The sequence below is a fragment of the Dermochelys coriacea genome, chromosome 1 (assembly GCF_009764565.3).
Source record: "Dermochelys coriacea isolate rDerCor1 chromosome 1, rDerCor1.pri.v4, whole genome shotgun sequence".
Classification (NCBI taxonomy): Eukaryota; Metazoa; Chordata; order Testudines; family Dermochelyidae; genus Dermochelys; species Dermochelys coriacea.
This window is the reverse complement of record NC_050068.2, coordinates 251,426,563-251,449,608: the sequence shown is the minus strand read 5'-3', so window position 1 is coordinate 251,449,608 and position 23,046 is coordinate 251,426,563. Positions and strand designations below refer to the sequence as shown.

Here is a 23,046-nt window from a genome sequence, read left to right as displayed (position 1 = left end):
AATTTGAGTCTCCTGCATCACAGGTTAGTGCCCTAATCAGTGGGTTATGAAGTTGTACTCTCCCCCTCTTTGGCCCAATGAATAATTATTTTACAAAAGTGTAAGTTTCAACAGGCAAGACTGAGACCCTCATAGCCCAGTAATTAAGGCACTCATCTGGGACACAGGAGAACCAAGTTCTGAATCAGGCAGAGTCATCACCACCTGCTCCTCAGGCTGTTTTGTGCAGACCCCAATCCAGCTGCTATGCTCTAAGGAGGCCTCTGAGCACATCTACTGGATTGGATCCCACAGCAGACATAGCACGTAAATATCTAGTTTGTGAACTGCACTGAGGCACAGGTGAAAGTTAGTTGCTAAGCGGCACGCTGCTGGCAGTACTGAGGTGGCGGTCTCAGTTTCCCCCCAGTAGAAGGTTATGAGCCTAGGGAGTTTAGGCACCTAGGATTTTGAGGATTAAATTCTGACCATGGCCACCTCAAGCGGCAGTTAGGTCCCCTCTGACAGGCCCAGGTTAGTTGTTGTAATAGAGGTTCTGCAATAACCAACAGGGTATATTAGCAGAGTTGAGTAGGAGAGCTTACACAATGCCCACCTACAGCACTACTCTCAAAAGTACCAAATACACACATCCAATAAAAAAAAAAAACAAGATTCCTTACCACCAATTTTTGTGTGATCTTAGCACTCACAAATCCAAATGTTAAGACATAGAGGCAAGGGTGTTTTTCAAACAGCTGAGTTGTAGATTTTTTATAGATCATTATTGCCAAAGTGATAACTAGCCCTATATGGAGGCCTGGTGAAAGAACACTAGTGCCCTGAAACACACAAAGCAGAAAACGTTTATCATAACTTGAATCATACCATAAATTTTTGGACCCAATTTTCAGGACTGCTGACCAACCACAACTTCCACTAAAAGCCCAATGAAGTCACATGTACTCAACATGTCTGGAAGAAGAAAAAATCAGGTCCTGAGTTGCTTTGCAGCCGGGGCACTCGCATTGACTTTTCCTTCCCATTATATTTTATAAACTCAAACCTCATTGCTGTTTCTCTGACAATACAAGACCCCTAATCAAGGCTATACAGAAAATATGACTTGGATTACCACTGCAGTTGAGTTATTAGCTGTCTCATTCACATATATTTAATGGCTTTACAGACAGCATTAAGGTATATCAAAACAGTAGAATCAACGTATTAGATTGCTTAAATATTCAGTCAGTAAGATGATCAGAAGTACCAAGTTTTTTGTAATGTAAGAATTTAACATGCAAGCCAAACACAGTAACCCGCTTCTTCCCCACCCCAATATTAGAATACAGTTTAAATTCTAAAATAGCTTACTGCGATTGTAGATCCATTTTTGCCAACTCCACCACCAAAGATGACATGGAAATAGTTGGAACAGGAAAATAATGCTCCACCCACTATTCCAAGAACAGGAAAAGTCTTCAATTTTAGGTCTATCAAAGGGATCTTTCAAGAAAAATGTTTAAAAAAATTAAAGGACATCATTCCTTGGAAAAAATTAAACTGTTGCTGAAATCTCCAAAAATAATTTGTATTGCTTTATTTTAACTATCCCTTTTCCTTGAAACTTATAATCAAATCAACAATTTCAGAGTACAGTCCTGTCCTTAAGATAAGATACTTTTTTTTGGTGGGGGGGGGGGGAAATGTTTAAATCCTGGAAAAATAGGTGGTTAAATTCTGCCCTTGAAATTCAGCTGTATTTTATGGTGCTAGTATTTGGAACACCCTTAAAAAGCTCTTTTTATACTTTGCTAAGTATTTCAAATTTGATTGAACAGAAATCTGTGTCAGAGGAAAAAGGATAGTTCTTTCTAAATTCATTGGTCAGCACAATGGAGCACCAAAGGAAATGCAAACTCCATCTGCCTGCTTTGTGATTACATTACATAGTATGCTATATGATGCATCTTTGCATTATGTATATTATCCAGATATAGATTTAACAAAATATTTACCTTTTAGAGTCAAATGCAGTTTCAAGAAAACTTCCAAGGCAGCAAAGGGTTAAAAAAAGAGGAGCAATAAATTTTCTGAAACCACGGACTACATATTTTTGGAGACAGACTTGTTTTTTCTTTAACATTAAAATGTAAGGCAGAGACCTCTGCATCTCAAAACAATCCACCAATTAACACAAAAAGAATATATAGTCAATTAGCCAAATTTGTGAAGTCTAAAGATCCCACTTATGGTTTGCATTTTAATCTTAATAGTTTCAGAAACAGAACAAAAGATATTTGGGGAGAAGAAAGCCAAACTGTTTAAGAGAACATTTTCCTCTAAAAATAATTTGCCATTTCATAATTGTCAGATTGATGAATAAGTTAGATACAATAAAACATTACCAAAATAATTTAGACTGCAAAATTAACTTGATGTTGCATGGTATTGATATCTATTCCAATCAACTAGTACGGTGTATTATACAGATGAAATCACCACCAGGAACAGGAACTGCAGTCCAGTATACAGCAGGCTTCAAATTGTTTCCAACTTTTAAAAATATTTGCATTCAATCCTATATGGTCCTATTCTACATGAAATAGATGAGCTGTTCCCCCTTCCCTCAAATAGACTGGAAATATTTTTTAATATACTGATGCCAGAACACTGCTGGGTAGACATTTTAAAGTTACAGGGCCAGATCAGCTCTTACATCAGTGTAAATCCAGTGCAGCTCCATTAACTTTAACAGTTACTCCATATTTACATCAGCATAAAGCAGAATTTAGCCCATTGGATTTGTAGATTTTAATGGACAGTTTGTTTTACAATCGAGACAGTCTACTTTAAAAATTATAATTTTGAGCAGAAATTTATGGTACAGGAATAATTAAATATAAGAACTGGATGTAAAAGAAACTTACATCTGAAAAATATAGACTGTGGGTAAGATTCCTTTGAACTATAATCAAAATGTATTTTCCAGGCCTAAAGTTAATATATGGCAGATGGGGTCTTTTTCCTCTGTGAAGCTCTAATTTCATGCATAGGAAACACACCATCACATCCAAGAGATACAGTACTGAACTACATGGAAACAGGCACCCTACAGTAAATATATAAAGCAATGTTTGTATGTATTAAAATTGAAATAAAAAAAGATTTAACAAATATAACAAACTGAATACAGAAGATTTGAAAAGCAATTACTAAACATCAATACACCTGCACATGACAGCTTCAGATACAACTGTGAAAGTCTGAATGCTTGATACACTTACCTTATAGTCCCACATAGTGGTTCCACCAAATGCAGACATCAAGAAGAGAATTATAATGGCTATCTGAACTTCAGTTACATCAACCCTAGAAAGAAAAGAGGCAGCAGGCTTAGTTCATACATCTGTTTGTTGGGGGGAAGGAATGGGAATAAATGATTAGGTAATTAAAATGTATACATTCAGGACATGCCATGTATATAAAATACCTGATTTCTGTGACCACAAAATTCTATATACCAACTAAAGCAAAAACATACTTTGCTAAATACCTGTTTATCATTTATAGTTATGCACAGAAAACTTGGTAGTTTTTTTTTTTTTTTTTTTAGTACTGTATAGCTATTTCGGAAATTTTCATAAGCTTACAAATCACGGTCATAAATATTAAGCAAAACGATAATTACAACAATGAGCTTTTAACAACAAAAACAGTAGTATCATCAGATCTCTCTATTTAACAAGGTTTTATTCGTATTGCAGAGTGAGTCTTTATACTATCCAGGGCCTGTTTTATTAAATTGAGTGAAACTGACTATTCATTTATCAAGCAATGTGATTATCAAACATCAATATTTACTAAAATTAGACAGGTGTGGTAGGTATTTTTGCAGGCAATGTATTTTGAGTATTGAATAAATGGCAGCCAGATATCGAATATCTGTCGTGCATTTTGCTAGATATGAAATTGATTCATTGATTTTTCCATAACCTCCCTTATTTTTTAAAAACAAAACCATTCCTCTAGTTTTGGACTATTTTTCCGTTAAAAAGAACATTTACAGGAGGTAATGCTGCCCACTTCTTAATTATAATGTCACCTGAAAGTGAGAACAGGCATTCCCATGCCACTGTTGCAGCCAGGGTCACAAGGTATTTATCTGCCAGAGGCGCTAAAGATTCATATGCTTCAACCACCATTCCAGGGGACATGCATCCATGGTGATGATGCTTGTTAAAAAAAAAAAAGTGTTAATTAAATTTGTAACTAAACTCCTTGGGGGAGAATTGTATGTCTCCTGCTCTCTTACCTGCATTCTGTCATATATTTCATGTTATAGCAGTCTCGGATGATAACCCAGCACACGTTGTTCGTTTTAAGAACACTTTCACCGCAAATTTGACAAAAAGCAAAGAAGATACCAATATGAAATTTCTAAAGATAGCTACAGCACTCGACCCAAAGTTTAAGAATCTGAAGTGTCTTCCAAAATCTGAGAGGGACGAGGTGTGGAGCATCCTTTCAGAAATCTGAAAAGAGCAACACTGCAATGCAGAAACTACAGAATCCAAACCACCAAAAAAGAAAATCAACCTTCTGCTGGTGGCATCTGACTCTCATGATGAAAATGACACAGGGATGCACGTCCCGTGGAATGGTGGTTGAAGCATGAAGGGACATGTGGATCTTTAGTGCATCTTGCATGTAAATATCTTGCAACACTAGCTACAACCGTGCTATGCAAACGTCTGTTCTCACTTTCAAGTGACATTGGAAACAAGAAGCAGGCAGCATTATCGTCTGCAAACAAACTTTTGTCTAAGCAATTGGCTGAACAAGAAGTAGGACTGAGTGGACGTAGCGTGGTCCTTATACTCTCGACTGTAAGGAATATACAAGGTTAACATCACTTCCAGGACTAGCCGCCCCAAAGTAAAAGAGCACAGGCCACATATCCCCGGATAGGCTCAGCAGAGCATAAATGCTGCACCCTCCTCAAACAGTGGAGAAGTGAGGTGAAGTGTCCACTGTGCTCTTGGAGCTCTGGGAAGCACTGTGCACCCCAATGACTAACAGTGACTTTACGAAGCCATTATTGTAAATAGAGTTTAATGTATTGCAAATCAATAGCAATTTTACAGAGGTCTCAGGGACATGTGTAAAAAGGAATGTCAGTTTTGATAGAATTCCAGGTCCTGGACCAGATATGAACTTCAGATAAAACAGACATTGAGATTTTTTTTTTTTGGCAGGTTGGGGGAGGGAAGGATGGGTGGAAGGTAAAATGAGATGTGTCAAAATTTGGTGTGTCAAATGCAAAGATCAAATATGTACAGTTCTGAAAAGAGTTCTACTTACTTTCCAAACTTTAACATACCCGATACATATGTCTGCCAGTGAGCACAATAAAACATGAACATTCCCACAAAACAACAGAAAAACAGCCAGTCAGGGTTCGTTCCCAGTCGAACAGCTATGCAGGCTCCAATGGAAACAAAAACTGAAAGGCAGAGATAAGCATGGTTAGTCATAAATAATTATACTACCTTCAATTTTAAAGACAAACACTAGACAAAGTTTGATTGCAATAGCATCAATAGTATAGTGACTTGTTGGACAGCATTTCCCAAACTTGAAGCTGAGCCCCCTTCAGGAAAATGAAGCCTATGGTGCCCTTTACATCCCCATAGTGTGCCCATCTTAATTTATACCTTTTCAGCCCTCCCACCCCCCAACCAGGGAGGCATACCCACATCTTGTGTAACACTGTTATAGGATAGTGAGAGTGAGTTACAGATTATTGTAAAAATAGGTTTTACATTTTAGAATAAACTTTTTTTTTCCTAAAATCTGTTTAAAAACAAAAACACATCACACCATCATCAAGTGCAGATCAAATATAGGGAATCTCATCACAAAATCTTTAGAGAATTGAAATATTGTGAAAACGGCAAGAAAATGAACTCTTGGGTAACCTTAACTACATCACACACAGCTAAGCACTCACTGTAGTGTTCCTTGTTTCATTAGGTTTAGGTCAGGGTTTCTCAACCTGTGGGTTGTGACCTAAAACTGGGCAACTGGAATGTTTCAACGGATCACATGACAGTTCCAGTCCTGCGAGACGGTTGTGGCCTGGTGCATGGGGTCAGAGTGCCACTCAAGTTTGGCTCAGTTACTCCTCCATCATGATGATGGGAAGGTAGCCAGCTCAAATATGAGTGAGGGGCACTGTGATGCCTGTGTGCCAGGTCATGCCACTCACACAAATCTGGCCCAGCTGGTTCCCCCCTTAGGGGGTGGAGCCAAACTTAAGTGGTGGTGTGATCCTGGAGGTGACAATGCCCAGAGTAGGGAACTGAGCTGAGCCAGCCCCATGTACCCAGAGGTGCAGGAGCTGTCACTGCAGGGGGGGGTCTGCAAAGCCCCATCCCCTCAACACCCTATACCCCCAGGAACAGGACCCAGTTCCTAGACTTGGGGCTCTCGCACATATCAAAGCCTATTTTCTCAGTTAATCAAACATCTGTCATAACTTACTCGACAGAAGAACTGAAGGCTGGCCTCACTACTTATGTGGCTCGATCACAATAGTGATGAGGGCTGTATAAGTATCTAAGATGCCAGATACAGTATAAATACCTGCAGTTCAATTTTAATTTGATGCTAAATTGCCAAGATGAGTTAAGGTTTATACTATAAACAACAACAAAAGTGGGCTATTAATTTCAGATATTAAGCAGTAGCCAATTAAAAATTGTGACTTGGACAGCAATTCAGAAAACATCACTTCAGGAGAGAGAAACACAAGAACTTGCATGTTTTAGTTTGTTTTGTTTTTTGATGGAAGTAGTCTAGCCCATCATTTTGATTTCTTTCTTAAAAGGAAATGAAACCTTTTCTAATTAGAAAGATTGAGTCATGTCAACATAATCAGGCACTATGAAAGCGAAATGAGGAAAAGTAAACACACTTAAAAGTTGTTAGAACTACAGTACCAGGTCAGGAGAGATTTAATTCCTTATTGTTACTTGTATTAGTCATCTCGGCTCTAGTGGAAATGTATACCGTAGACGCTAATGTTAAAAAAAAAGCCTGAAGGATAGTGTGCCTACTGCCTGGAGATACTGCACTTCTCTCCAAGGAAATCTTTGAATGTACTGCATTGCTTAGAAAAAGTGATCAGATTCAATAGAGGGAACACACTCATTTCATACTCTCAATGTATGCCTGCAAGAACTAGGTAACATGCATTATACATGTCTCAGGGCCACTTCTAAAATATTTTCCTACTCCCTAGGTTAGTAAGTAATAACCAGCTAGCTCTCATACAGAGCTTTTCACCAGTAGATCTCAAAGAGCTTTACAAATGAGGTCAGTAGTCTTATTCCCATTTTACAGATGGAAAACAGAGGCACCAACAGGTGAAGTGACTTGTTCATAATCACCCAGCAGGCCAGCAAGAGAATCCAGGACTCCACAGGCCCAGTCTAGTTTTTAATCCATTAGGTCAGATTGTACCTTACTAGGATTTAGTTTTTTCCAGTTACCCCATCTCGAGTTTTAAAAAAGAAGAAATAAAGTTACCTGTGGAAATACAGTCACAGCCATGGTCAAAAAGTTCCCCTAAGGGGGAACTACTATTTGTTCTTCTGGCTTGTTTCCCATCAATAGCATCCAGGGACTGGTAAACAAAGAGTCCTAATGCACACAAGAGGAATACCCAACACGGTGCCTGAAACAGATGCACGAATATCAATACTGTCAGTTCCAGATTACTTACTATTAGCCAAAAATCTATCATACTACAGATTTTCTCTGCATTAAAAGCTTTCAGAGCAGAAGCATGCTAAGAGACTACCATGGACAGGCCAAAGTCTTCTTTCAGTTTTAGCAGTGTAAATTGCAGTAAATCTGAAATGAATTACTCAGTTTACATCACTGAAACAGAATCTATGCAGTCTCATACTTGTGCTTTCATTTACAAAACTAAAAGTTTAGGTAGATACAGCTATCTAAAGTGGCATCAAGATTAATAAACTTCAGTTTTCTCACCTGAAAATTGAGAGAGGTGCACATAATTAGTAGGAGTGGTTCTATCCATGTTTATGGACACACAACCCAAACAAAAAAGAGCTTCTTAAAAAAAAAAAAAAAAAATTCAGCATTTCATTCAAATTCTCTGAAGTCAATTAGATGATTAACTTTGAATTTTATTTTTTTCCTCAGTATTTAGAGAGCTGGTTATATTTGTATATCAAATTTCAGTTAATATGCAATTAAACGTAGAAAATGCATTACATAATTTTGTTAACAGAAGTTTTACTTTTTAAATAGACAAAGTTGGAGATTTTCAAGGCTCAAAGGGCAGTCAGACACCTAACTGCCATTTGTGCCTTGCAGAATCTCTTCCAAGTAAATAAATGGTTCTCTTAAGAATGAAGAGCTACTGTCCATTGAATGTAGACTTTGATCATTTATTTAGTTCTTGTTTTAAATTGATTGGGGTTGTTTTTGATCATTCATTACTGGGTTTTAGTTTAGCAGGACTTGCCATGGTAGTGGTCCCATCTCGGAGGGGAGATTTAGCTTTCAGAAATCAGTACCGACTTTGAAACTAGTACTTACTGATTACTTTTTCTCATACACCCCCAAATCTAGTTTCAGTCCAGGTCACATTTTTGCCCCCTAGTTGTTACCAATCACACTTTACACAAAAAATTGTTCGGGAAGAAACAAAGTCAAAGATTACATGCAAGATGTTTATATCAAATAAATATAAAAACCCATCGGAAATCATGAAAATTAATTCTCTTCTACCCCTACATAGGAACTATCTGTTACATCCTGCCCTCAGTTACTCTTGTACAATCCCTCTTCAGTGGGAGCTCACTGGTGTAACAGGGCAAAATTTGGCTGTACCACATACCTCGTAATCAAGATAGATAATATTTCCTTTCCAAGTCTGTTTATTAAAGGTGAGTGAGTGTATCTGGATAACAAAATTATACATTATATGGATATACTGAATATTAACGAGTAGATGTGGGGCTGAGAGCCAGGAAAAAATCCACTTTAAATAAATCCTCACACAACAGGTACACATCCACATAAACTAGCCAGTTGTCTCAGTCAAACCAGAAAAGAGAAGAATTTTGACAACTGAAAATAATAAACCTTTTTTTAAACTAAGTTAGGACAGGAGGTTTTCATGGAGGGGAATGTAGAAGGAGGAAAAATGAAAGTATGGTGAGATAGTTGCTCTTAAGCCCTCTTCATTATATCCCATCATAGCACTTGTGAACCAGTTTGTTTAGAACAAATCATGCATCAGATTTAGACTCATCCCAGGAACCCACAAGACCATATTTAAGGAAGATTCCGTTTTGAGCTTAAAAGCCTTGCTCATAAAGCCAGAAAAGAACAATACTTAAAGCCATGAATTTGTAAACTTAAAAAACAAAACTTAGATAACTTTCAGAAAGAAAAGATTGTCAGTATCTCTCTACTTGGGACCCTTCCTACTCCACTTAGCCCTGATACAAACTTCTAAATGAGAATCCAGTAGACTTCTGATTTGGAGGCAATAGTAGCATCATCCTAGTTAAGAGCAGGCTGAGTAATCCTTATCTGGACCATTGCTAAATCTATTTTAAAATTTGTCTAGCATCATGACAAAAGAAAAATAAAGTAATGAAAACTCTAGGGAAAATAAAGGATCTGAATGTAATGAGTACAGCATCAGATTAATTTCCAGAGTATGTCACACAAAGGAATCAGATAGGAAGTAAAAACAGGACCTAAAATAAACTTTAAGGAGCCCTGAGAATTCATTATATTCTAGCTAAGTTTGTAAACGGATCTCAACCTGACCCCTAAATTGCACTTGCAATTCTGCAAGTACAGAGTTTAGTTAGATACTCATCTGATTGTAGGACTAATGTTGATAGTTACTGTAGGTGTCTAATTTCTACTTGCATCTGCAAACAGTTGGCACAATTTTAGAAGCTTTCTTAGAAAATACGGGCTTTCAAGATTTTTAAACATGTCCATTGTCTTTGGGTTTAAGCTTCTCCAATGTGGGAGTACCTACTTCTGTAGTCATAATATAAAATCCGTTATGCTCTTTATGTTGGTATTACTTCAATTTAAAATAAGACTACCATCTAATTCTAGTCAAATGTTTTTTTCCTATTGGTAAGTGCTCTCCTATTCCAGCTGGGTTATCTTATCTCTTCTCACTCCTTGGACAAGATTACACTTGCAATCTCTGCGATATATTTAAATATATGTTCATGATTGTTACTACTGATTAGTTGTAACAATTCGGTCAAATATATATATATATTCCCATATTCAAAGAGTAGTGTCTCTCTTGGTTCAGGTATGACACCAGTGACTTTTGGACTTTCACTGTAGTTTACACAGTATTAGAGACTCTGAATCCCCACCAATCTTTAGGTCAAAGATCTAGACTCACATTTTTACAAAGGCCTAAACCTAATGATTTATGAAGCAAGAGGCTCCAACAGTTCCTCCTCTCCTCCCAAATAGCATTAAGTGAGGAGAAAATTAAAAAAGTCTAGCATTATCTCTAAATTAGATACAAAAAAGATTTAAATTCTAACTGACATGAGCATTTTGGGGGCAGGCAGAAAACAAAATAGCATTATGGTAACCCAATGGAAGATTATAAACTAGCTTCCATCCTGCTCCAATACAGGTTTAACATTACATTTTTAAATAATTAAGTTTTATGTTTTTTTCCTCCTATTAATCTAGTTATTAAATAAGAGGCAAAATGGTTTTATCATCTTTATAGGCAAAACACATAAAGGGACAAAGACTTTCAAAACACGCGTAAGCTAGGAACAGGGGAAAATCCAAACTCATCTTCCCTCAGGAAGACAGGAAAGTGACCATGTAGAAAGAACAGGGCCTTTTGACAAGTAGCCTCAGAATCCAGGAGTGCCCTCAACCCGGATTAACCCTAGCACTTTTAAATCCCCTACATTAATCTAAATTCCCATTTAAACAAAATCTCTGTTGTAGCCCTTATCCTTGCAAAGAAAATGTAAAATGATCATTAGGATTACGTGTCAATAGTTTTTCATAAAGATCAAGTATTATTCAATATTCTCCCCACAGCCCTCCCCACACACATACCCTCCGTCAGATGCCCAAGGCTAGCCTTTGAGGTCTATGAAATCCATGACCCTAGGGCCCTCAATTTTGGGAAGGACTTAGGACAGATTCTTGGCTGTGTTGCCCAGGCCTCTGCTGCTTGAGTTGCAATAAATTCCCCTTTTCAGCCATTTGCCTACAGTTTAAAATATAGTTTTATAGTCCAGATTACCCAAAAAAGCAATTATGCATATCATACACAGAATTAAAACTGTAGGCTGTGCTAATTCTGTTAATAAGATCCTCTCAACCACTCTATTTTCCCACACTCCTCCCTTCTTCAAAAGCCACTGGATATATAAAACTGCTAAACAGATTACTATTGTTAAACAACATCTCACTCGCAGTTGGCATTTTATTTGTTTCTGAATACATAATCTCCATATTCAATGGAGAATCATGAAGAAAACGCTGTCATGTCACATTCTTCAACAGTAGCAATGCTATTTAATTCCAGTTTATTCTATGTGGTATGTTTGCTATTTATCTTGTTTAATCTTTTAAGTAATTATTTCATAAAATACGATCAAGAAAGCCAGAACAATGGCTTGATACAGTAAGTAAACATAACTGTACTTTGTCACAGAAAGACAATGCGTGACTTTCTCCCTGTACACAGACATTTTTAGTATTTCCAAATTTGGGATACTACAATCAATTAGTCAAGCCTTTCCCGCCCCGCCCCCCTCTTTTTTTAAGGTTGCCTTTTTTCAAAGCATTGTTGGATTTGCAACCTGTGTCAAGGATCTTACTTTAGAGCTTCTTTATATGAAAAGGTAACAAGCTTCATATCACAATTCCTCAATTTGTACAGATTAAAAAAGCTTGCACATTGTTACTGTATTCATTATTAGCTAATGACAGCTTCAACAACCCCATGGTTATTCAGTAGAATAGACATGATAATGAAACTGTTTGATTTCTTAAATCAAACTTTGAAACAAGGATTCTTGAATTAAAGAGAACATGCTAATGTTTGCAGTCATAACTTGAGATCATATTGTCTGAAGAGAGTTTATTTAATGGAAAACAGTTCTGCTACACTCAACTTCAAACTGATGTTTGATAACATAAATATCTTTCTCCCCTGATTAGAACGTGTACACACATATACTAGAATTCAAGTTAAAAGTTTCCCCTGCCTTCTCAGTATGGGCTTTCCATTTCCTTATAAATTCCCACCATGACAGGATCCATGGAGCGTGAGGAGCAAAGGGTTTTCATTCTCCTCATCTTCCCCATAACTAGCTTCTCCATATCAGTTAACGCTACAGAACACCTGCTGAGAGGGGAAGCAGATTGCACTGAAAATGTAGCAACAGGTGTCGGCATGAATGGCTTGAGGGAGTTGGAAACGGGATATGGAGCCTTTCACCCCAAGGTCATCACTTCAAAGCTAACCCAGGATGGTAGTGACCTGCATGTTGTTGGGCAGCTGACATGAAATGTGTTGGTGATCTCAATCTAACTGGTAGTAAACCAGTGTCCAAATCACAAAACCCTCCACCATACTTAGGCCTAGTTGACAGTCTCATAGACTCATAGATATTAAGGTCAGAAGGGACCATTATGATCATCTAGTCTGACCTCCTGCACAATGCAGGCCACAGAATCTCACCCACCCACTCCTGCAATAAACCTCTCACTTATGTCTGAGCTATTGAAGTCCTCAAATCATGGTTTAAAGACTTCAAGGTGCAGAGAATCCTCCAGCAAGCGAACCGTGCCCCATGCTACAGAGGAAGACAAAAAACCCCCAGGGCCTCTTCCAATTTGCCCTAGAGGAAAATTCCTTCCCAACCCCAAAGATGACAATCAGCTGAACCCTGAGCATGTAGGCAAGATTCACAAGCCAGATACCCAGGAAAGAATTCTCTGTAGTAACTCAGATCCCACCCCATCTAACATCCCATCACAGGCCATTGGGCCTATTTACCATGAATAGTTAAAGATCAATTAATTGCCAAAATCATGTTATCCCATCATACCATCTCCTCTATAAACTTATCGAGTTTAATCTTGAAGCCAGATAGGTCTTTTGCCCCACTGCTTCCCTTGGAAGGCTATTCCAGAACTTCACTCCTCTGATGGTTAGAAACCTTCGTCTAATTTCAAGTCTAAACTTCCCAATGGCCAGTTTATATCCCTTTGTTCTTGTGTCCACATTGGTATTGAGCTTAAATAATTCCTCTCCCTCTCCAGTATTTATCTCTGATATATTTATAGAGAGCAATCATATCTCCCCTCAACCTTCTTTTGGTTAGGCTAAACAAGCCAAGCTCCTTGAGTCTCCTTTCATAAGACAGGTTTTCCATTCCTTGGATCATCCTAGTAGCCCTTCTCTGTACCTGTTCCAGTTTGAATTCATCCTTCTTAAACATGGGAGACCAGAACTGCACACAGTATTCCAGATGAGGTCTCACCAGTGGCTTGTATAACGGTACTAACACCTCCTTATCTCTACTGGAAATACCTCGCCTGATGCATCCCAAGACCGCATTAGCTTTTTTCATGGCCATATCACATTGGCAGCTCATAGTCATCCTGTGGTCAACCAATACTCCAAGGTCCTTTCCTCTTCCGTTACTTCTAATTGATGCATCCCCAACTTATAACTAAAATTCTTGTTATTAATCCCTAAATGCATAACCTTACACTTCTCGCTATTAAATTTCATCCTATTACTATTACTCCAGTTTACAAGGTCATCCAGATCCAGTATGATATCCCCGTCCTTCTCTAAATTGGCAATACCTCCCAGCTTTGTATCATCCGCAAACTTTATTGGCACACTCCCACTTTTTGTGCTGAGGTCAGTAATAAAAAGATTAAATAAGATCGGTCCGAAAACCAGTCCCTGAGGAACTCCACTGGTAACCTCCCTCCAGTCTGACAGTTCACCTTTCAGTATGACCCGCTGTAGTCTCCCTTTTAACCAATACCTTATCCACCATTCAATTTTCATATTGATCCCCATCTTTTCCAATTTAACTAATAATTCCCCATGTGGCACCGTATCAAACACTATACTGAAATCTAGGTAAATTAGATACACTGCGTTTCCTTTGTCTAAAAAAATCTGTTACTTTCTCAAAGAAGGAGATCAGGTTGGTTTGGCACGATCTACCTTTTGTAAAACCATGTTGTATTGTGTTCCATTTATCATTGACCTCAATGTCCTTAACTACTTTCTCCTCCAAAATTTTTTCCGACCTTTTAAACTACAGATGTCAAACTAACAGACCTGTAGTTACCCGGATCACTTTTTCCCCCCCCTTTTTAAAAATAGGAACTATGTTAGCAATTCTCCAGTCATACGGTACAGCCCCTGAGTTTACAGATTAATTAAAAATTCTTGCTAATGGGATTGCAATTTCATGTGCCAATTCCTTTAATATTCTTGGATGAAGATTATCTGGGCCCCCCAATTTAGTCCCATTAAGCTGTTCGAGTTTCACTTCTACCTCAGATAAGGTAATATCTGCCTCCATATCCTCATTCCCATTTGTCATCCTACCATTATCCCGAAGATCCTCATTAGCCTTATTAAAGACTGAGGCAAAGTATTTGTTTAGATATTAGGCCATGCCTAGATTATCCTTAACCTTCACTCCATCCTCAGTGTTTAGCAGTCCCACTTCTTTCTTTGTTTTCTTCTTATTTATATAGCTATAGAACCTTTCACTATTGGTTTTAATTCCCTTTACAAGGTCCTTCTCATTTTATCCCTACATGTTCTGACCTCAATAAGGGAGGGATCAGCAAGGAAAGCTACCATCTTCCACTCCCTGTACGCTTTCCTGTTTTTTCTTAATCACCTCCCTGCGATGCTTGCTTATCCAGCTTGGTCTACAACTCCTGCCTATGAATTTTTTACCCTTTCTTGGGATGCAGGCTTCCGGAAGCCAAAATAGCTCAGGAGACCAGATTCTTGAATTAAAGCTATGTAATGTCATGAACACAAAGGTTCCAGTGCCCTGGAAAATTAACCTAAAATAATTACAAATTTTTAAATTAAAATGTAATGTTACTGTCTTTCTGTCCCATTGAGCAGCTTTAAATTGGCAAGCTTGAAGTAGCTTTGTTTTTTAATGAAACCTTAAGGAGTTATTTATAAACACCAGTAAAATGTTTACAAACTGAGGGATATTTTGGAAGTTCAGAGAGAGTAAATAAAGGACTCTGGTAAAATTACTGCATGGTAAAAAGGATCAAGATATGGTGAAAGAAAGAGATAGTGACAGAATAGCGAAAGGGTAGAAGTGTTGGACCCAGTAATTAAGTTGGTAATTATTCTTAATAATTATAATTATTCAGGAGAGTGCAGCTAAATCACATCTACTTTCTCATCAATTCACAGAAGATCGCCATCTCTCATTTTGCCATCTCCCTGTAAGACGAACACATCCCATTCCCCCACTCTTAAAATGACCCTTTTATAGATGTACATTTAAGTCCTATATTACTTTTCTTTAAAGGCTGAACACAAAGCTCTGAGATTTTTTCCCTCACAGGATACAGCCAATTCCTTGATAAACTTTATGGGCTTCCCAAGCACTCTTTCAAGAGTTTGACTATATACTTGTTAACTCTGTGCCAAACATTAGGTACAATATTTTTTAAGGTGGTTTAAGAGCTCTCTTGACATACAACTAAGTGACACTTGTTAGCCTTTTTGTGGCCACTGCACAACATATTCTTACGTTCAAGTCATCCTGTACTATCATATTTCCTTCCCCACATGCCCAGTTACAAAAAAAGGGCCTATTTTGAGTTGATTTTTGGAGATACACCTACAAACAAAATTTCATTATCTGCTTTTCTTCCCATTTCCTCCCATATGCTTATACCCTCTGGAGTCTGACAATAGTCTCCTGAATATCAACAACTATGTTTATACTTTTGACAGATTTCATCACTGTGTCCCCATGACCTAGAAATCTCGCGATGCGACCAGGCAGAGGGCACAGGAGGTGCACAGGTTTTTCAGAGCTCCCCTGGGTCAGACATATGCATTATAATTCACTAGACCGTGGCATGTGAAATCTCTACCGAGACCTGGCAGCCCACTGGTCATTGTAATCACTATGAAATGTATGTATGGATAATATTCACAGAATTGTGTCTCTCTACTGGAAATTATGTTCTTAAGGCAGGTAACCAGGAGGTAAGAGACTCACACTAAGGCCAGAAGGGACCATCATGATCATCTAGTCCGAATTCCCGCACATGCAGGCTACAGAACCTCACCCACCCACTCCTGTAATAGAGCCATAACCTCTGTCTGAGTTACTGAAGTCCTGAAATCATGATTTAAGGCTCCAAGTTAGAGAATCCACCATTTGCTCTAGTTTAAACCTGCAGGTGACCTGTGCCCCATGCTGCAGAAGAAGATGACAAACCCTCAATCTCTCTCCAATCTGACCTGGGCTGAAATTTCTATCAAATTGTCAAAAATCAATTAAAAGGCAAACATCGGTCAGTGTGCTATAACAGATGACTGTTGTCGCAGCTGTTCTGAAGATGTTTATCAAGATACCGAGGTTGCATCATTGTCATCTCCTACCCATCAGAAGGAACCAGGTGTTGCATCACATCCTTTAGTGCATGCATAGTGTTCACACATTTACTATTTCACAATGTCTTTGTAAAGCTCCAGGATTAGACAGGCATATTTCCTCCACACCATCCCCATTTGGCAGTGAACAATTAACTTTGTTCTGCTGGGAAGAAAAACACCTCAAAATGCTACAGTACTCTTGGTGAGAGATTGGGAGTAAGAATGGAGAGCTGTGACCTGTCACAGAGTCACAATCTTGGTGCATCTTTCCCCTGTGCCTTTAAAACTCATATCAAGGCTTGAGGGCTCTCAATCCAGGACTTTCACAGGCACTAAATTACCTACACTTTTTAAATATATTATGAAATATGTACCTATACTTACCTATGTTTTTTTAAAAAAAGTGTTAAAATTCAGTTTCAATAACTTAAAGTACTACTAGCAGGGGACTTTAATTATATAGAATCTTTTGTCTCTTTAATATTCACAGTTTTATAGAGAGAAATGCAGTGTTGTAATACTCCTCACAATTAAATAGTCAAGACTCTCACTCAATTATAATGGGAAATGTTGCTTCTTGTGGCCATTATGTAGAGTTGAGAAGTTGAAGTGTACTTCTATGCTGTCAGGTTGGCCAATGATTTAATAATTCATAAAATGTTTCATTACTACATCCACCATGTCTCTCTAGTATCTTGGGACTGACACGGTACAACTACACTGCATAAAAACAATTTGGGTATTAAGAATTCAAAAGCAAATTTGCATGCTTCTCCCAGTTTGCCCAACTAAAACTTTCTTAAAAAAAAAAAAGTTTGCAGGCCTTTAATCTACAGCTAGAATGCAAAAGTTAAGGGTAATAAAAAAACACACGTAGACAAGCCAAGATGCTCAAGTGTTACAATATCAAAAGATCTATAATACACTAATCCTAACAGCTATGTTCCAATTTATTGTGGCTAGCACAGTTTCAACCTTGGTATGGGTACAGTTATGAACAAGCCAGATCTCTGAACAACTGCACTTCTATAAACCCTGAGGAATTTTTGTCTGTTACCACATACCGAGCTGCAACTAACTACAAGTTTGTAATTCCATCTCACTGTATTATTACAATCCCAATAATGTAAAATCTTTTCTGTATGATCCACATGTATTTTTCCTGAAGTGAAAATATCTGAGGGTGATATTTAAAACAGCAGGTTAACCTATTAGTCTTTAACCTGTAATGGCAAGAGTTCTCCTACATTTTGGGTCACAAGTGAAAACAAGTTTGGAGGTTTAATTTTAGCTCCTAACACAGGTTTCTCCACATCCCAAAAGCACAACAGAAGTCAGATCCAGATCCTGCAAGTGGATCTGCACAGATAGGCCTTTGCAAAGCCCCATTTACATCAATGAGGCGCTGCAAGAGTCTGACTGTGTGAGTGCACTTGCAGGACTAAGGCCATCGTTTCCACCTTGTGATAGAAAAGTCTAGGCCCTCTTCACTCCTGCCACTCGTGCAGTAGTTCAGAACTGCAAGAGGGCTCCCACATTGCTCATGCTCTCTTTCTTGAAATGAAAAGATGACAGAATTTGTTTGGACAAACAGGAGTTGGATAACAGGGTGAGTTTGTGTTGTAAGGAGATGCATACATTGGTGAGAGAGAATGTTGTGATGGGAGGCATAAAACAACCCCCTAAATTAAAACAAGAACACAGAACAAAAGGAGGTTCCTGCTTCATATTACATGTTTATAATGGATGTTGTGATGGTTGAATGAGATTTTTAATTTAGACTGCCAGGTGAAATCTGACCCAGCATTTAGGTTTTACAAAACTCATCTTTTATAAAATTAACACCACTGAAAAAAGTGGGAAAAATTTCTCATTGAGCTAGTGCACTATATAGTGCTATACACTAAAAATAGAAGTGTAGTCATGGCAGCATGAGGGACTAGTCACCCCAACTATGATCCTATTCAAGACCCCAACTATGTACTTGGAGCGGTTACCCCCTTCCTGCGCTTGCACTACCATGACTACAATTTTATTTTTAGCATGCTAGCTGAGTCAGAGCCAGTATAGGTATGTCTACCCAAGCTGGAAATTCCAGCTCCAGCTCCAGCTCCAGCACAGACATAGCCTAAGTCAGTAGTTCTCAAACTTTTTTTTTTGCAGACCACTTGAAAATTGCTGAGGGTCTCGGCAGACCACTTAATGATCTTTCCAAATGTTGTTTGTACAGTTAGCTAACTATTGTAAAGCGCTTTGGATAAAAGCGCTATAGAAAAAAAATAATTAACTTTTTTTGTTCTATAAATAAAAGCACACAACTCATTTTAATATCAGTAGTCTTACCTTTCTAATGCGATGGATGTGCTCTCTCTCCCCCGCTGCGGCAGCTCCCGAGCTGGGGCTGGGAAGGGGGGGGTCTCTCCCCCATCCACAGCAGCCACAGAACTGAGGCTGGGAAGGAGGGCCATCTCTCCCCGGCAGCTGCAGCCCTGGATCTGGGGAAAGTCACCTCTTTCTCTGGCTGCCGCAACCCTACACATCCCAAATTCCCCCCACTGCCCCCTCCCACCTACCTCTATTCCCCCCAAGGCTACGACCTCACCTTACATGTGCATCTTCTCCAGGGTCCAAGCACTTAATTAGTGGCACCATGCCAGCGTGGCTCCACTAATTAGGTGGGTGGCCCTTCATTTTCTTGTGTGCGGCCGTCCAAGCGCGCACCTTAGAGGGAACTATATGCGGACCACCTGAATGTAGCTTGCGGACCACTGGTGGTCCATGGATCACAGTTTGAGAACCTCTGACTTAAGTTAACAGAGTAGCATTAGGCACTTTAAATGCCAGCAACTTCAGTCTACACTAGTGCTCCCATCTTTGGAGCTGAACTGTAGATGAGATTGGTTGGATATTGTGAGTAAAAAAGCCCGTTCAGTATTGCAGAAAGCCAAGATTTTCATGTAATGTCATGACTCCAGGAGCTTGGACTTAAGGACACCAATATTGTGTGTCTCATGATAAAATCATGACTGCTGGCAATACACAAGACAAATCTCTCTAGAAGAGAAAAGTCAAAACAGGCTTGAAATTCATCCCCCCAAAGGGAGTCTCCTTTTCCATCGAATGAGTGAGGTTTGGAGTATGTCAAAATATTAGAAACTATTTAGCATCAGAAGCAACCTACCCACAGACCAGACCGCACCAACTCAAAGTGGCACCAGACCATTCCAGAACAACCAATGCAAAACCTGCAGACATATCTCTGCTTCAATGATCAACACTCGCCCCCCACAACACAACTTTCAAAATCCATGGGTTCTACACATGCCTATCACAACATATGATATACCTCATCCAGTGCACTAGATGTCCCAATAAAAACTATGTGGGTGAAACCAATCACTATGATATTGAATGAACTCACCACAGAAAAATGATGAAAGACAAACACCCCATCACATGCGGGTGAACACTTTTCACAAAGCCATCGCTCTATATCTAACCTATCAGTCCTCAACCTCAAAAGAAACCTCCACAGCACTTTCAAAATACGAGCCCAGGGGCTCAAATTCGTTACTCTGCTAGATATTAAAAATCATGACTAGACAGAAACACTGGATTTAATGTTTATTACAACAGCATATAACCCACTAACCCCCTCTTTTTGTCCTACGACTGCAGAAGCATTATCGGGCCACTCTACCTTGAATGACCCCTTACAGTATGTGCTAACTATTTATGCTAAACAACCTGTTCCACAACCTTGTTGTGATGCTGGGAGTACCTTTCCCAGACCTTTCCCAGACCTGAAGAAGAGCTCTGGTGGCTTGAAAGCTTGTCTGTCTCGCCAACAGAAGTTGGTCCAATAAAAAGGTATTACCTCACTCACCTGGTCTCTAATATCCTGGGACCAATACTAGAACTACGCTGCATAGTACAGACCCTGTTGGTTGGCATTATAACAGTTTGGTCTTTCCTTCGTAGACATGGTTCAATCCCTTCTAGAAAGAGAAGGCCAAACACAGTTATAACACAGGTGGGGCACTATTGATGCAACACAGTAGGGTTTACTGTGTGCGTAGGCTCAAAATACTGTCTGAAGATATAGTGCTACAGTTGTGCGTTTTTTACAGCATCGTGGGATTTACAGTAGGAAGGGATTACAATGGGGGCAGGTTCTCAGTTTGTGTAGGAATTTGTTTTGCAGTGAGTGCTGTGTGTTACACCTGGAGATTACTGTATGCAGGAGGGATACAGGGTGTGTTTGTGTGGCTGTCATTTACACTAGAGAGAGGGTTATAAGGCCTCGCACAATGAGTATATACAATGTGCACAAAAGGTGTTACAGGGAAAAATGAGGCTTGAACGCTAGAGTTGCTGGGAGAGTTTCAGTCAGAGCAGGGACTGTGGGGGCAGAAGGTCAGTTACAGCATAGGTGGATTTAGTGATTACAATGCAGGAGAGAGTGAAGTGGTTTACAGTGGAGCATATATGCAGGGAGGAGGAGAAGGTGTTTGAGTGGGGGACAGGGACACGATGCAGGGGGTGAGAGCTGGCTAGAGAGGGTTATAACTGGGATTATTATGGAGTGTGCTGGGCGGGGAGGGTGGTTACTGTGGGGAAAAGGGTGGGGTAGTTTGGGGGGATGACAGTAGGTGATTGGGGTAGAGTAGGGTGACCAATTTTGTAGGGACAGTCCCAATATTTGGGACTTTATCTTATATAGGTGCCTATTACCCCCTACTCCCATCCCAATTTTGCGCACTCGCCCTCTGGTCACTCTAGGGTAGAGGGACGATTAGCTGGGGGGTGGGGCAGTATGGGGCAAAGGGGTGACTTGAGAGGGGTGGCTGGGGAACGAGGCGGCGAAGGGGCCAGGCTACGGCGGGGTGAGGGGAGCAGAGGCGCGGGTGGGGGGGGGGGCGCGAGACTGGGGGAAGCGGCAGCTACTTGGGTCTCTGGGGAGGCTGGCGGGGGCGGCAGGGGGACCCTCGGGCCGTACCTGCTCGGTGGCGCCGGGGCAGTAGGCGATGAGCAGCAGCGTGGTGAGCAGGTTGAGCAGGAGGCCGCTCAGGGTGATGGTGTTGGGGGCCAGCCAGGCCGGGATCTGCTCCACCAGCCAGGCCCAGTAGAGCTGCAGCGGCGGCTCCAGCAGCGAGCGCCCGGACGCGCTGTAGCGATGCTGCTCCAGCCGCCTCAGCTGCGCCGCGCTCAGGGGCTTGGGCGGCGCCCACAGGCCGGCCATGGCAGCTCCTCGCGGGGGCTCGCTCGGCGCCTGGGCCTGGGCCTGGGCGCTCCCGGGGCTCGGCGGAGGGAGGGGCGGAGGCCGGAGCGCAGCCGCCGCCCGCAGCCGATATTTAACCCGCGGCCCCCGGGCCCTGAAGTGCGCCCGCCCCCAGCACTCCCCGCTGGGCTACGGGGAGCCAGGCAGCCCCGATCCCCGCCTACCCCCCAGGGGGGCCGGGCAGCTCCTCCCCCCACCTCCCTCCGCTCACTCCCACCTGCCCCACAGGGAGCCAAGCAGCTCCTCCTCCCTTCCCCCATAAGGGATCTGGCAGTGGCAACCCCCCCCCCCACATCTTTACCCCACAGGCTGAGCCCAACAAGCCCACACATGCCCCATGGACCCTTCGATACTGTGTACGTAATGACTACGAGCTAGTGGTCTCTTAGGCACTGTGATGCCCCCTAAGGCAATGGGCTGCCCACCGCCTCAGTGATAACTAGATTAGGGTGACCAGATGTCCCGATTTTACAGGGACAGTCCCAATATTTGGGTTTTTTTTTAATATGGGCTCCTATTACCCCCCACCCCATGTCCCGATTTTTCACACTTTCTGTCTGGTCACCCTAAACTAGATGGAGACGGCTCACCTGTGATAATCAGCTCAGGTGCTACACCAGTCACATCATCCCTTACTAAGGCCTGGTCTCCACAGATCACACTTTCCACGAGGGTGACAACTTGCCCTGTGTTTTAAGTGACATCCCCCTCTTCGGTGCTTAATATTCTGCAACCTATATATGTTTAGGCACTACCACTTCTTAACACTTATGCTACCTAAGCACAGATCGGAAAGCACTTTACAAAGGAATCATTATCCCCATTTTGCAGATGGGGACTGAGGCACAAAGAGGTGAAGGGTCTTGTCCATAGTCATGCAGCAGTTAAGTGGCAGAACCAGGAATAGAACCAGGTCTCTTGACTCCAAGTCAAGTGCCCCACTGCATTAAAGAAACATTTGATCAACTAACAGTGAACAGGATCATACTGTGGTATAAAGGTATGATTCTGTGCTGTGTGAGATTTTTGTGTCTGG

General features: G+C 40.5%; 1 protein-coding gene across 2 annotated transcripts in view; it reads right to left on the bottom strand.

Moving 5' to 3' along the window:
• CHPT1 (choline phosphotransferase 1) overlaps nt 1–22,178 on the bottom strand; it is a 28,596-nt gene extending 6,418 nt beyond the window's left edge. The window contains exons 1-7 of one of the 2 annotated variants that reach the window (XM_043519122.1): nt 21,729–21,860; nt 8,041–8,124; nt 7,573–7,720; nt 5,344–5,485; nt 3,267–3,351; nt 1,354–1,485; nt 663–821 (exon numbers count right to left, since the gene is read on the bottom strand). In XM_043519122.1, coding sequence (XP_043375057.1) covers nt 663–821; nt 1,354–1,485; nt 3,267–3,351; nt 5,344–5,485; nt 7,573–7,720; nt 8,041–8,064 — 690 coding nt within the window. In that variant the 5' untranslated portion in view covers nt 8,065–8,124; nt 21,729–21,860. Of the gene's footprint in view, nt 1–662; nt 822–1,353; nt 1,486–3,266; nt 3,352–5,343; nt 5,486–7,572; nt 7,721–8,040; nt 8,125–21,728 lie in introns of both variants that reach the window. The other variant, XM_038398404.2, reaches the window with a different exon arrangement.
• Nucleotides 22,179–23,046: the final 868 nt, after the last annotated feature.